General features: G+C 48.5%; 1 protein-coding gene across 1 annotated transcript in view; it reads right to left on the bottom strand.

Moving 5' to 3' along the window:
- The window catches only part of CDHR3 (cadherin related family member 3), a 53317-nt gene that overhangs the window by 19183 nt on the left and 18150 nt on the right, over positions 1-15984 (bottom strand). Inside the window, exons 5-8 of the mRNA XM_069461650.1 lie at positions 12810-12904; positions 12040-12144; positions 7306-7454; positions 4873-5062 (exon numbers count right to left, since the gene is read on the bottom strand). Of these exons, the coding sequence (XP_069317751.1) occupies positions 4873-5062; positions 7306-7454; positions 12040-12144; positions 12810-12904 (539 nt within the window). The remainder of the gene's footprint in view (positions 1-4872; positions 5063-7305; positions 7455-12039; positions 12145-12809; positions 12905-15984) is intronic.

The following is a 15984-nucleotide window of genomic DNA, read 5'->3' as shown; positions in this document are numbered from 1 at the left end:
GCCCCCAAACTCAGTGGTCAAGCTCAGCCTGGTGTGGGAGACGCCGAGGAAAACTGATTGACACCTTTACGCTTCAGTTCATTGAGGGCCTTTATCGTGTCTCCAGGTTTCAGTTTCTCCTTCTATAAAATGGACATAAGTCATGTCAGTTAGCTTTTGCTACATAACATACCAGCCCAAAACTTGATGCATTAAAACAACAAGCACTTATTATTTCTCGCAATAGTATGGGTTATCTCACAGTTCTTCTGGCTCTAGTTGGGCTTGGCTGGTCTCTGTGGTCACTGGCAGCTTGGCTGGGACTGGATGGCCAAGGGTGGCCACACTCACACATCTGGTGGTGGGAAGTTGGTGGGTCTCTGCTTCTTCTTGTCTCCCGTCCTCTAGGAAGCTAGTTTAGGCTGATTGCATGGAGGTCTCAGAGCTCCAGAAGTAACAAGAGATGGCAAGTTCCAATGCACAAGCATTTTCCAAGCCTCTGTTGTGCTATGTTTATGAATGTTCTAGTGGTCAAAGCAATTCACATGGTCAAGCCCATATTCAAAGAGCAGAAAGAGAGATCCATCTCTTGATAGAAAGGATAGCAAAATGACATTGCAAAGGGGCACACATACAGGCAGGGAGGAATTGTGGCTGGTTTTTGTTTTGTTTGTTTTCATTTTTTGCTACTTATCTCAATCATATTTTGCCTTGGCAGAATTTCTTACAAAAATATATTGCGGCTGCCACAAGAATGTGCCTGGAAGACCTTCAACCACAACAAGAACGTAGCCTCAGCTGCTGGGCTCTGAAATGCATGACTGTGTTTGCAGTGAGGCCATGTACCAATGACTGAGATACCAAGACAGTCTCATTCCTGTCCTATAACGGCTGAATTTGGCTCCAAGACTCCCCATGTCCTAGCTGAATGTTCTTTAGACTGCATGTCAGTCCAGAACTTTCCAAACCGTCTTCTCTCCCTCTTTTCTTTACTCAGGTCAGACTTGCAACCTGGTCTGATGATTTCCCCAGCCTTGTCTCTCTCTCCCCTCATTTTCTCCCGCAGGCATTTCTCCTAACAAAAGCCTTGCGCATTTAATCCTGTCTTGGCATCTGGTTCTCGGAGCACCCAGACTAACATGTGTTAATTCTTTAATCCTCTGTACTTCTCTCTGCAGCCAAATCATGCTCCCTTCCACATTCCACACCCTCTCTTAATGGCAGCTAAAATGGGTTCCGGGCTCAGCACATGCAGAACACAGTCTGACAGCAAGGATGGCCTTGGGCTGCTGAGGATAACGGCTTTGCTTGCTGGAGAGAAAGCAGGTATAGCTGAGCCTTGGGGATGCCTTCTGATCACTCCGTGTTTCAGCAGGACTGGCGTCTGAGCATTCTCATTCTGGCCTTGATTGCACAATGCCATGGTTTTATTCATAAGTACTTAGAATAGATACCATTTATGAAACACCAACCACATGCTGTATCATACCAAGCACTTTAAATTAAACACAACCTCTAATTTCCTCATCTCCAAGAGGTTTGTATTCTTGTCCCCATTTTGCAAGGGAGGAGAGCGTGGTTCAGAGTGGTTTCAAGGCCTGTCCAAGAGTTGACGCGTCCAGACACGAGTCTCTATTGTCTGTGTTAGAGTCACTGTAAACTTTACTAAGTTCCGTGAAAGACTACCCGGGCACACAGATGGTTTGGGGATCTGAGCCTTGATTACAACCCTGCAAAAGCCAGGAAATTGCATCATCCAAAGAATCCTGGGTCCTGAAGCCAGACGTTTCAGTCACTCCAAAAGAGGCCGCCACACTTGGCCCCTGGGGGCTGCCTGGCAAGTTCTTTCATTCTCCGCAGACACTTGGTATTCTTCCCCTAAACGCGTGACTTGGAAAGCCACTCCCCCTCATTCATCAATCCGGGCCTCAAAGGCGAGCGGCCCTCGCTCCCAGCCGCTTGACCACAGTTCTCTGCCCAGGCAAAGGTGACGGCGCCCAGCCCATCCCGAGTCGGCCAACCTTCTCCGCCTCTTGCTCGCAAACAGCTTGCTCAGCGCTTTCAGCCAAGCGCGCGACGATTTACAGCCAGAGCGGGGGCTGTCACGGCGCCTTTGATGCCTCCGTCGGGGCTCTGGGCTCATTCATCACCAGCTTGGGAAAGCCGCAGGCGCCTCGGCTGTGCGCTGGGGCCCTGCGTGGACTCGGGGTCGGCAGGTGGCGCCCACCTCCTCCAGGTCGCCCTCCGCCCCGCGGCCCCCACAGCCTGCTGCTGTCTGTGGGTGCTGGCGCCCGCCCTGCCGCAACTGCACCTGCTCTCGCAGGGACCGCGCCCAACACCCTCGAGGAAGGGGAAGGGACAAGTGTCAAAGACGGCGGGGGCACCATTTCCGCTGTCGTTTTGTTCTGTTCTGAGCTGCTTGTGTGCCGGGCTTTGACACGATTAGAAGGGAGGAGGAGGGCAGGGAGTGCAGGCTCAGGACTTCTCGGGCCCCCACCGCCCAGTATGCAAATGAGCCATGGGCGAGCAGACTGCCGCCTCTGGGACTGCAGGGGAGGGAGCCCTTTTGTCGCTCCTCCCCACACCTTGGCCGTCCTAGGATGGCTGAGCGTTGGAAAAGCCCAGAGAAGGCACTTGAGCGTCGTTTAGATGATCTTCAGTAATAAATACAATTAGTCCAGTTACTGACTTAGCCTTGGCCTTCAGGGCTAATTTGGAGAGACTATGAAGAGCAGGCCTCCCTATGGCCGGCCTGGACAGTGCGGGGTATTCAAACTGTGACTTCACCAGCTAATCTGGAGCACAGTCTGCAAATGTCCTCCTATGCCTCAGGGGACTCTGGACCCAGGAAGCCAAATATGCAATTAACAGACATGTGCCCAAGGGAGAAAACGGACAAGGAAGATCTGAGACAGCACAGCTCTCTCCAGGCGTGGATACTCAGAGTTCTCACTCCTGAACCCCCATCCCTCACCTCTCAGGGCAGATGAACAAAGAAGAGCAGGAAGGCTGGGAGGGCAGGACAAGAGGGGAGGAGTTTCCCAGGATGTACTGCGACCACCCATGAGGACCGGCATGGATTTAGAATTTCAAAGAAAGTGTAAGTGTGACTCCATCCCCGGGCCCAGACATCTCTCAACAGAGGGTGGCTTTAATTTATGCATGTTTGCATGCAATGCTGTGGAAGTCACAATCCTACCTACAGCAACCATCCCTACCCATGGAACAGACCAGGTGCATGAATGCTTACGTTGGGAAAGGAACCTATCACACGCTCAAGATTGTGACTGACTTTATCAGGGTCTCCACAGGAAGCAGGTGGCAGATTAGGATAAATCTAGGAGGGCTTAGTAATGGGCTATTTCAAAGGTGCGCTCAAAGGATTGTACAGTATCTCAGGGCTAAAAAGAGGAGCACCCTTACCATCTCTAGGCCCACAGGAGCCAGTGGAGGGAGTAGTTCCTGAAACCAGGGACAGAGATTACCATGTGCAGAGGGCTGCCTTGTGGGGACTGAGACCTCCAGGAGCAAGAGGAATACATCCAGCCCACAGAGAGGGAGCAAGGGATAAATATCCTGACCTTCCTCTCCCTCTCCCTCCAGGGCTCCCTGCTGGCCAACCAGAAGCTGGAAGGCAAAGGAGCCAGTTGGTATCCATGCAGGTCAGCCTCCTGGGGCACAGTTCAGGATGTGGCTCTGAACAGACAGATCAGGGATGTGTCCAGAACAGAATTGAACTGTTTTGATATCAGACTCAAGGACACACTGATTCTCTAGCATTATGCTGGGCATGTCATTTGGGAGAACAGAGACATTCATAAACATAATAAAGGAAGTTCTATTTCTATTGCTCATCCTAGACAATCCTTGTCTACGGTAGGGTCCTTTGTCCTTTGCATGTATTGGGTCTGTGTCCAAAGTTACCTGGAGAAAACCTGCAAAACCAGTCAAAGATAAACTCAGGAGACTCTCTTCATGGGGATGTCTAAAACTGAGACCTGCTCTGGTCTTCAGCCTTGCTCCAGATGCAGGGCCCTCTCTTGGCAAGGGTCACTGCTGAGGTGCCCCCCACAATCCCCCCACAAAGAGCTCTTTTCAGATTCTCAAGAAACCAGAGAGTGGCTGGTACAAAACCTCAGACATGAGGCTAACACAGGAAATTACTAATCATGTTGCTTTTTGACAAAATAGTAGAAAGGCAATACTGTTTTCAAAAGGCATATTAACCCAGGATCACAAGGGACCTTATTTTAAAATAACTGAATAGATTGTGAGACAAAGAATGGGTCAACATTTACAAAGGAACCCTCATATACCACTTGTATCTGCATTTTTTCCCTTTCACTTGCCTTTTGTTTATATGCAATTAAGTTGTGTAAGGTGAATTGGATGCTTTGTTTTGTTTTACATGAGTACTTGGTTTGATTTATGCACATTACTGGTGGTGTGTTTCTCTGGGAGTTCCTATTTACTAATCCTAAGTCTCAAGCATCTATTACAACTGCTAACAGCACCATCTTGCCACCGTTGGCAATAAATAAAGAAAAGGCACAGCCCAGAGAGGCCCTAACAAGTCCCTTGTGGTACTTTTCACCAACAGAGACAAACAGGTTATAGAAGGGAACAAAATAAAACATAATTCTTAAAAGAGTAAGAAAGTGGAGATGGGAGATAATGAAGAGGAAAGAAAATGAAAGAGAGGAAAGAAAAAAAGGATGATGAAAAGAAAACCTGTGAACAAAATTAGATGGTTCAAATCTACTTATTTTCAGGAGCCATTTCCCCGGATGCCCATAATTCATCAGTCCCTGCTGAGAACATACCAGAGAAGCCCAAGGGCCGAGGACTGCCAAAGAGGCAGCATGCTCAGCACAAGTTTCAGCCTGTGAGTACCTGAAGGAGAACTTCCTGCATGCAGCAGGGTTGTCGTTGATGTCTTCCACAAGGAAGGTTATCTGCATGCGATTCTCCTGACCCCCGTGGGGTCTGTCCTTCACCAGAACCTCCACAGAAATGGTGGGATTTTGTCTTAATTCGCCTGCATCTCGGTCTATCCTCTGGGCCACTAGAATGGTGCCAGTCACTAAGAAGGCAAAGGTTACAACATGACCCTTTGAAGAGAAATGAAGAGTAAAGGAATGTGGAAACGTGGAGAAAATGGGAAAAGATCATTCTCACTTGAGGACTGGCTTACACAGAGAATATTCTCTATGCAAACACTGTTTTGGGAAAACCCATGTGAGTTCCTGTGTTAGACACTTACTGGGATGTCTGGTCTGACCCTTCTAGAATTTTTCACAACAGAACTTCAGGGCTGGGCTCCTGGCAGCAGCCCTTGCCCATAGTTGACTGCAACGGTGGGTAGCTGACTCCAGCTTGACCCGCTGGGCTCTCCTATTGGGAATTTATAACTGAGAGTCACATGCTGGGGAATCAGTCAGGTTAGTAGTGGAGCTACAGGTAAAAGGCCAGAACTCTGGCACTGAGGTCCCTGAAGCAGTGCTGGTTCACACCTTTCCTAGGCCCCGATTATTTGACTCTTTCTTATGAGAGACCCAGTATCCTGGTGATAGATGTCCTTATCTTTTTTTTTTTTCCTCTTGCTTAGTTTGGTTTGCCTTAATTTCTGTTACTTACAACCAAAGAGTCTTGATAAATATGCAAAAAAAAAAAAAAACCCCACCTCTGTACTTGTTAAAAGTTTAATTTTGCAATACCAAAGTGAACAGAATTCTCAACCATGCTTATCCATCCCTACATTATCAGCTGACTGAGGTCCTCAATGACAACACTGGGAAGCTTTCAGAGACAGAGCACAATTGTTGCCTTTGCTTGCCTCTCCTGGGAAGAGGTAGCCTTTGCTCTAAAGCCTGTGGGGCCAGTAACACACTGCCTTTCTGGGATTGCCCACGGCTGGCCTCCATGAAATCGTTATGTGAAGTGAAATCTGTTTTGGTGAAGTGATTGCAGGTGGGATGGTCTAGTAGTGGTTAAGAAGGCAGGCCCTGGAGCTGTGAGACCTTGCACAAGTCATTTAACCTGTCTGAGTCTATCCCGAAGCCTCAGTTCCCTCATCTGTAAAGTGTGGATCATAGTAGTTCATTGGGTTGCCGTGTTGAGTACTTGAGGCAGAATGCATGTTAATCACTCGGCATAATGCCTGGTATATACTAAGGCTCCAATAATAAAAGATGGCTATTACAGAAGGGAAGAACTTTCTGTCTCTGCACTGAGATACTCAGATGGGAAAATAACTCCCTACAATACAGCAGATTGATCTAGAGTGACACTTTCCAGTATGCTCACCACTAGCCACATGTAGCTATTTAGCACTCAAAATGGTGCTAGTCTAAATTGATATGTCCTGTGAGTATAAAATACACAACAAACTTCCAAGACTTTGGACTAAAGAAAATAATGTGAACTATCTCATTAATAACTTTTATGTATTGATTACATGTTGAAATAATATCTTAGATGTGTTGGGTTAAATAAAATACCTTATTAAAATTAATTTCTCCTGTTTCTTTTTACTCTTAAAAACATGACTACTAGAGACTTGGAAATTACATACAATGTGGCTTCATTCTATTTCTGTTGCACAGTATTGGTGGAGCTCCTCTCTTCACGGTGCCTTCAGGACAGGTAACCCCTCCATCCTTACATGCCCACCTTCCCCAAAGGTGATGGGATTTGGGACACATTACCTCCAAATATGGCACCTTGGCATTTGAAAAAACAGCAGAAGCAGGAAGGCCTCTCTGACCTTCTCCTGCCCCCCAAAGGTGAGGGTTGACACAGCTATGAACCCCGTTCACTTTCCCCAACTCCCATGCCTGGTAACTAATTATTACCATGGCAACAAATGATGACCCAAGACATAAAGGGATGATTCCAACCAGAAATAGGAAAAATACTATCAGCCCTCAGTATCTGTGGGTTCTCGTCCTTGTATGCAACCAACTTCAGATTGAACATATTTGGGGGGGGAAAAAGGATGTTTGTATCTGTACTGAACATGCACAGACTTTTTCTCTCGTTATTATTCCCTAAACAATACGGTATAACTACTATTTTCATAGCATTGACATTGCATTAGGTATTATAAGTAATCTAGACATGATGTAAAGTATATGGGAGGATGTGCGTAAAGGTATATGCAAATACTATGCCATTTTCTATCAAGGACTTGAGTGTCCATGGATTTTGGTGTCTTCAGGGTTCCTGGAATCTATCCCCCTTGGACACCGAGGGACAACTGTATTGTAAAACAATCCAAATGGCCAAATCAGAAGATGCACTTAAGGATGGATGTGTGTGACTTACACGGATTTATCACGAAATAGTTGCTAACAGTAGTAATGCTGTACAGGAGGTGGCTGGGAAAACCTTCATCATCAGGATCCTCAGCTGTGATGTTGGCCACGATGGTTCCTGGACTCAGTTCCTCCAGAATCGTGTATATGCGCGTTGGGCTGGAACAGAAATACAGCAGACACAGCTAATTTTCAGGGGCACGGGAGGGTGGGTATTTTGGTTGGTGCTAAATATAGTGCTGAGCTGTTTGAGTTGCATCAACATGCTCAGAGGGAGAGCACAGCAGCTGAGAGGAGGGGTGACTGGCTTTGTATTCCCAAAGATCACATCCCTGTGGATGCAAAGAAAGAACCACACTGTTAATGCAACGATTTACACCGAGCATGGTCTCTGACTGTGCACGCCGGCCTCACACCATTGCAGATCAGCCTCGGCACTAGCATCTTTTTTAAGTGAAGATAGTTGGACTGTCCAGCTGTCTCCTCTCATTCTCCCAATTTTGGTGCAAAAGTTCCCTGAATTCTTTTACAAATCTATTTGGACATTATGTCCACAACTACAGGTTCCCTAGGGCCCTTGTTCCTGATTCCCATCCCATGGCGGGAAAAGCTGGAAAAATTGTAAAACTTCTCTATTCTAGTGCCTTTGCTCACTTTTATTTCTTCCTTGTCTTCTTTTCTTTTCTTTCCTTTTGCCTAAGGATACAGAATTTATGCACAGAACTTGTATACTTTTCCAAGTTGCATTAATCATGAGGCCAGCAGCTCTCTGAACTGAGCAATGAGTCTCCTGACAGAAGACCAGGTCAGATGACTGTCCTCAGAGGATGACTTCTTACAAGATAACCCCGAAACACCGACTTACCCATTTTCCTCAGTCACCAAGGCCATTGGAAAAGGCCAGTAATAAAACAGACAGATTGGGAGTTTTAACAACTATACAATTTAGGTAAATTGAGTAATTGTGAATGCGCTAAGGGAGGTTTATTATTTAAAATAGCTCTGCAGGAGGTCCATTTGCTGAGGGAAAATGATTTCAGTGGGACAAATTGTCACCTCTAATTTCCTAGTTTCCCAAGTCAAGATTTTCCCCGTGTGGGATCTTCTTTGAGAGGGGCATACTATATCTCAGATCTAAATGATTGCATTCATTCTGTGAGTTCAGAACGTTCCTGCAGTTCCATCTCACCATTCCGATAAGGTACGTAGGGCCAGAGGAAGGACAGATGAGAGGGGACCTGTAGCTAGAGTGAGAGGCAGGCAGAAAAAGTCTGGAACCAGGCCCTCACCCCAGCCCCGCCACACTACAGCTCCTCCCTGTCTCCTGGGTCCTCCCACGCCACCCATGCGGTGGTCTCCGGTAGGTACACTCCATTGTTGGGAGAGAGTAATCTTGTTCAGCCCAAGAGGTCACTCCAGTTCTCTGGGCTTCTCCCTACCCAGTGTTCCCCCGACACATTCCCTTCTCAAGGAGTCTGTGACACTGCCCACTGATGAGTCCAGGAACAGGCCAAGTGGAGTGGGTCCACACAGGTGGGGTGGCAGGCATCAATGCCAGAGCCAGAGGAGAGAGGGAGGCAGCCCTGGCTCCCAAGGCTGGGCTCAGCCCTCGTCCATTCTGTGAGAGCCGCTGTGTCTAATGTGTTATAGTATGTGTTTTCTTTGGTTACTCTGAATGGGTTCTGTTAACTTCCAACAAAGAGACCACTAAGATACCTGTGCCACTCACACAGTGTGCCCTTGCTACTCCAAGTGTGCCCAGGGACCAGGTGGAAGTGCAGATCTCAGGCCCACCCACCCTGGGCCTCTGAACCAGGATCTGCATATTTCACGAGATGCCCAGGAGATTTGTATATGCTTCCAAGTTTGAGAAGGACTATCACAAGGCAGTGCTGGAGGTGACAACCACAGGCCCCCAGCCTCCCACAGGGAGGAAAATCCCCTCCACCCCACCTTCCCTCCTTCCCTCTTTTTGGTTGTGACAACTGGGAGAAGGGGCTGCTATTGGCATCTGGGGGTAGAAGCCAGAGATGCTGCCAAACACTCTACAATGCACAGGACAGCCCCCACTGCAAACAAGTATCTGGCTCAATGCCAGCAGTGCCACTGTTTGGGAAACCCTGCTCTGAAGGCCCATCCAGTCCACGCTGGGTGCTCCAGGAACTCAGGTCCCCATGAAGGGACTGTGCAGGCTGTTGGTGATGGCACAGCTCCTCAAGTGAAATAGTTTCTCCTTGGCTAACTGGATATTGAGCCTGGAAGAAGATTAAATCTTAGGTCTATTTGATTTGGGGAACCTAGATCTAGGTGTATATAAAATATCATTCAGCATAAAGGTATAACCACAGTTTTAAGATCTATTCAAAGCACAGCGAAGCCAGGGGCCAGGCAGCCCCTGACAGGATGAAGCTCTGATACCACTTACATCCCTGCACCCTTCTCCCCAGTACCCCTGGCCACCAGAGCCCGGCAAGGGGAGGTGAGGGGCAAGGCCACACTCAGGGGAAAGAGTGTGAGTTCTGGGTGGCCCCAGATGGCTGCATTGCTGGAACGAGTATTCAGTGAGTGCCCAAGGTATGCGTGGCACTGCCAGGCACCACGTGGAGGAGGACTGAGAGTAAATACAGAAGAAATGGGCAGGAGGGGAGAAAGACCTACCCGCCCAACTCTAAAATAAAGTGCTCTGTAAATCAGCAAGCCCTATGCACACCTGAAGAGTAAATATGTCAGGTACTTTTCTAATAAAGTGCTCAGCTTTTATAATAGCAGGCTCCTAGAGTACACATCGTGAGTCCATAAAGCATTCTGATGTTTGTCACCATCCAGGGATAGAATGGTGAGACATGTTCAACAAACAGGCAGGAAACAGGGCTTGCCGTTATATTAATTGCAGGAGTTAAACAAAGGGTAAAGATAGAAGGGCTCTTTCTACATTTTACATTTCTAATAATATTTCATATTCCAATTCAGTATACTTGGGTCAGTTTGAGGATTTCATTTTGTTAATTCTGAGTTAGATAGTTTATGGTTAGTGTTAGCACGGGTTTGGGGGGAAAGGAAAATGAGAAGCTCGGGGGAACCAAGAAAGCCCTCAAAGTCAGCAGCTAGTCTGCAACGAAGCAAACCCTTTCCGACTGCGGATGGCTGCTGGACGAGGCTGGCTCTGAGTCAGGGCAGCCACCCTGCCCCAAATCCTCCTTTTGCAGTGCAGGCTCTCGCGGTCCTTACCACCACACATGGAACACTGAAACAGAGTCGACTGATTAAAAAGAATTAGATGCTCACACAGATCACACTCTCTGTCTGCCTGGATGGAGCCAACAGATTTCTCTCTCAAACCAAAAGGGAGAACCAGAGAGCTCCAGCCTGACCTCTGGGTGCCCCCCAAACCAGCCAGGGTCATGTTCTCTCTCTGCTGAGGTATTTTGGAAGATGTAGTCCAAACCAGATGGTTTGCAAGTGCTGCCCCTGGGGAGAATTTATTATTTTTCCCTTTGCAGCCCCATTAACCTGCTTCCCTCCTCACAGATGGGGCGTGTGGGAAAGGCCTCAGGGAACACATCTACTCCAGCCCAGCTGCCATCGCTTTCCTCTGGGGTCACTGAAGAACCTGCAGAGCCGTGTGAGCCAGTACCTGAGCCTGAGTCTGGGCTGGATGTCACAGCTGTTAATAAACTGCGCGGCCCGTGCTCCTGGAGCAGCCGGTCAGCAGAAACCACTGTGCTGTCCTTCAGAGTCTAACCCGGCATCCGCGCTGACGGGAAGCATTGAGTGGGAGTTTGCTGCTGTTCCCTCCACGGTCACCTGCAACTGGGCTGCAGACCATGATAACATCCAGAAGTTTCCCAATTGCAGTGTGTTGGCCAAGTGGCACCAGGTTAGCCTGGAAATGGGGTGGCCTTCATACCTCCCAATCTTGGGATACTTTTGCAAGCCGTCCACCTCGCTCTGGGGCCTAATGGCTTTTTGTTGGTAGAGGACCCAGTGCTGCATCTATTCATGGCCATTAATGCAATTAACCCCCAGCCAGGTGATTTTGCCACTGTCCCTGTGATTGGCTTCTATGCCCGTGTCAGGGACTGGGGCAGACAGAGGTTCTAACCAGCAAGCCAGGCTGTTTGCAGTGCCAGCTGCTAGCTCAGAATCCCACCCTCCCCCCCTGCATCCACCATGTTCAGTAGGCTCAAGTCTCCCTTTTGTGTCTGGGATGGTGCCTAGCACATTGCCATAAATTGCCCCTACCAGATGCATTTACCTTCCTCACCTCTGCCGCACACGGGAGCTGTCACTCAACCAGATCTCTTTTCTGGATCCACCACGACAGGAAGAGACTTCAGCACAGCCAGCCGTGGGCAGGCACCGCTGCTCCGTGCCAGTGCCAGGACGACGCTCTACGGCAGGCTTCAGGGAGCCTTGACTGACTGTGCGCTAGGATTGTGCTGTCATTAACGCACCGGGCCAAGCCACGCACTAGGGGCTTGTGTCCCGCCCCTCCTCTCTGTCCACTGTCCCCACAGTCCCCTGGCGCGTGGGATGTGGGGGAGTGGGAGGCGCAGGCAGCAAAGGTGGAAAACACGAGTCCAGAGGCCCAGGTGAAGGACACGGAGGATCTCAGGCCTCTTGGCTCTGCTCTGGGCCAGAGCGAGGGGCGTCCCTCTGTCTCGCATTAAATGTGTCAGAGGAGACTAGGCCACCTAAGGAGGATGGAGCCTGCAGCCCGGGGTCCTGCGTGCCTCAGGCCTACCTGGTAAAGCGAGGGATTTCGTCGTTGAGGTTCACGATGTTCACCTGGAGCGTCGTGGAGGCTCTGAGGCCTCCGCTGTCCCTCACTGCCACGGTGAGACGGAAACTGTCAGGGAAACATCCCAAGTGAGAGGATCAAGCTCTGCCTACACCACCTCAACATGGGGTGGGGGAAACGGGCTGGGAGGAGTGAGGAAGAGTCTGCCCCCCTGGCCACCTGCCATCGTCTCCCCCATCTCTAAACCCACGCCCGCTCTTCCGCTGTGGCTCATCCACAGCCACCACCTCCCCAGGCAGCGGCTGCCCCGTGGCACACTCCACCTCGTGGTTTCTCACAACAGCCCCGGAAGGTGCATGTCACACCCACAGGAGGGAGCCAGGTGCCAGGGCTGAAGTGACTAGCTCTGGTCCCCACACCTGGCACAGAGGCAGGAGCCTCACCTGGTTTGCCCCAAGGCCTGGCCTTTGCTCAGAGGCTCACCCCACCTCGCTGCTTCCGTGCTGTCAGCCCCTTCACTGGGACGCTGCCTCTCCCAAGCCAGACGGGTGTCTGAGCCAGCCTGCTGGTCCTTGGGCACCCTCTCCCACACCGTCATTCCCGTTCTCTGGAGATGGAGGTTTTATGCAGGAAGACGCCTTCCAGATGACGGCCGTCCGCCCTATTCCTTCCTGGGGCCTACTGCCCTCTGAACTTAAAATGGGGCAACAGACTGCTGGGGGCAGCTGTCCTCCACCCTCAGACAAACAGCATCCCAGCACGGGCAAGGCTACCTGCGGTGTCCTGCTTCAAAGTCCAATTCTGTTGTGGAGAAGAGGGTACCGTTAGCAGACATTCCGAAGTTCTTTGAGGGAGAAATGAGGAAATACTAAAAAATGAGGGAAAACATTTCGTTAAGTCAGCAGCACACCTATACACCTTTCCCCAGAAGTGTTTGTTCAGTTCCCACTCTGTATTCGCAACCCATGGACTATTCCCTGTGTGTCAGGAAGAGGTCCAAACGGGCAGCTCTCGGACTTGATGGCTCTTGAATCAAGAAACTTCTGGATCTGTTGGTCTGAACCTATGGCCCTGAATGACCCCACCCTGAGAAGCTGTCATCGGACCCTGCTTCAATTACAGAAAGTGTGCAAAGGCCCCTGTCCAGGCAGGCTCTGCTTCTGGGTCCCATCTCATCATGCCCTGTGTTCTCACTGTTTAAACATACCCACCGTACACTGAGTAACAGGACTGTACCCAAAGGAGTAGGATCTGGTCACTACCCTTAAAAGAACTTTCCATATAGCAGGGTGTAAAAATATGCACAAGCATTGCTAGTTGCAAGGGTGGAAGGAACAAGGAACAAGTGCGAGCTGAGAATGAAACGTAGCAGGTCTTAGAGTACAGTTTGGAATCTGGCTTGGGGCTATAGAAGAGCTTTTTAAATCTAATTTCTGGCATGTGGCCACCGGTAAAGCCCTTCCCACATCTGTGGGTAGGTGAGAGTCTTTGCCATCCTTGGCTCCCAGTGCCCAGCCCAGCTCTCTTGAAGACACCCTGCCCAGAGCCACGTGGTCTGACGGCAGCAGACAGGCTTATCTGTCCAGCCCACTCAGGGCCACCCCACAGGAGACTGTGCCTGAGCCACATGGTGCTCATCAAGGTTGCTTTCTTGCTCCCATGATGGAGTCAAGGAAGCAGAGCAAGGGCCTGGATCACAGGAGCTGGGTCCAAGTTCTGGTCCTTGCCACAAGATCTGGGGACAAGTCACTTCCTTGCTCATAACTTAGGGATGGTACGACCAGTTGCTCCTCCATGTTATTGTGAGGATTCAATGAGAAAGCACACAAATATGAAGGGCTGCGGCAACATTACAGACTATGTGTTTATATCCTTTTGTTCCAAAGGGCTTTAAGGTTAGAAGGTTTCATTATTTCCTGCTAGGATGAGGGATGTTCCATCCTCGAGGCCTTAGATCTCTGGATCAGATAATCAGTGGAGGTTTTGTAACCAGAGCCACAGCCCCTGAAGTCTAGAATCAAAGGGAAACCTGCCAAGGTTTCCAACCCAGCAATTTGCTGTGTTGTGATCACTGCGGAGCTCCCAGTACAAGAAGAGAATGTGCACAAAAAAAAGATTAAAGGTCTCCCTTGGGGCCAGTATTAGGTGTTTAAACCATTTTTTAAAGTGTTTACTTTCTGTTTATTATTTAATAATGTTTCTCTAGTTGTGATGAATATATTTTTATATATAGAAGTACAAAAGAAGAGATGAAATATAAGTCACCTCTAAAATCTCATCATTTTGATGATAGCCTTCTGTTCTTTTTTGTGCAAACTTACACCCTTCAAAAAACTGAGATGTTCAAATAAAAATTATAATATCTGTTCCATTTATTTATATCTTCAGCATTTACCCATGTTCTTAAATCTTATTTTACAGCCTGGTTAATTAATGATGCCACAGCATTGTACTGTAGGGGGTTATTTTACTAAGTCTTTCTTGCTGCTCATTTAGGTGTTTCCCATTCATTTTTAAGAGGAAATATTTGGGCAATGCCACAGAGCACCCTTCTCCCAGCCCCCCCCAGACTGCAGAGGCACCTTGGCAGCACTCCAAGGTGTGAAGTTTAGATCCCAAGCCCCCCATCAACTCTCCAGTTCGCTGCCTGGACAGCAACTGCCTAGGCCTGCAGCTGCCTGCACACAGAGCAGCCCTGTGTCTTTGAGCAGAGCCTTCCCTGCAGGGAATCCTCACATATCCATAAATCAGAGACCCAAGCTGGATGTGATGGAATGACAGGGTTTTAGAGACCCATGGGGGCATTTACTACATGCATCTGAATCAGGATGTCTCTCCACATGGGTTTTGAAATGCTCTAGGAGGTGAGTCTCTAAGGCTGGTTGGTACCAAGCACTGCAAAGTCTTGGGATACAGAGATGACAGACAGGCCCCACCCTCCAAAAGCTCATTGTCAACTGAAGGAACAAAGAAGATGTGAGGGAGGTGCTCCAAAAGGGATGAATGCAGATATGATGGGAAGAGAGAAGGAAACCTGTATGGAGTACAGGAGTCATGCATTAGGGTAGTAAATTAGGTTTGGTGACCCTGGAGCCAGACTGCCTGGATTGGAATCCTGATTCCCCACTCACTTGCAGCTGAGTGAGCTTGTACAAAGAGTAACAGTACTAAGGCACGCCCCGGGGGGGTTATCTTATAAAGTGCTAGAACAGTGCCTGGCAGTTCTAATAAATGTTACCTAATACTGTCTCCTTAGAAGGTAAGAGCCATGAAAAAAAGGGCTTCATTTTATGCACTGCTATATTCCCAGTGACTGGCACATAATAGATGCCCAATAAATAGTTGTTGAACATTGGAGTTTTTCTTCTTGTTCATTGCCCATCTATGTGAGACCAACCTTCCCACCTTAAGAGAATCTTAAAACAAAACAAAAAAGCAACAACAAATGATCATGCTGAACTTTATTTATTTTTATTTTTATTTCTTTTTTGGAGACAGGGTCTTGCTCTGTCACCCAGGCTAGAGTGCAGTGGTCTGATCATAGCTCACTCTAGGGCTCAAGTGATCCTCCTGCCTCAGCCTCCTGAGAAGCTGGGACTACAGGTGTGCACCCCCATGCCTGGCTAATTTTTGTATTTTTTTGTAGAGACGGGGTCTCCCTCTTGCTTGGGCTTGTACCAAACATTTTTAAAAACTCTCTTTGAATGAGATAATGCTAGACTTGGCTATGAAATCTTCTCCAGTTTGGCCTACAATCTCAACAACTAATGCAGAAAGAAAGGAAGACAGGAAAGAAAGAGCAGCAGATAGAAAGGGTATGGAGAACTGTAGAAATAGGGACATGAGAATTTTATTTCTAATTTCTATTAAGAGGCTGATTTCCTGGAATCTTGATTTTTTTTTTTTTTTTTCAGTGCCAGGCTAATTTCTTTTTTCCCTGAACCTACG

This window comes from Eulemur rufifrons, chromosome 29 (genome assembly GCF_041146395.1).
Source record: "Eulemur rufifrons isolate Redbay chromosome 29, OSU_ERuf_1, whole genome shotgun sequence".
Taxonomy (NCBI): domain Eukaryota; kingdom Metazoa; phylum Chordata; class Mammalia; order Primates; family Lemuridae; genus Eulemur; species Eulemur rufifrons.
The sequence above is the reverse complement of the archived record's forward strand: the minus strand, read 5'-3'. Positions and strand labels throughout refer to the sequence as shown.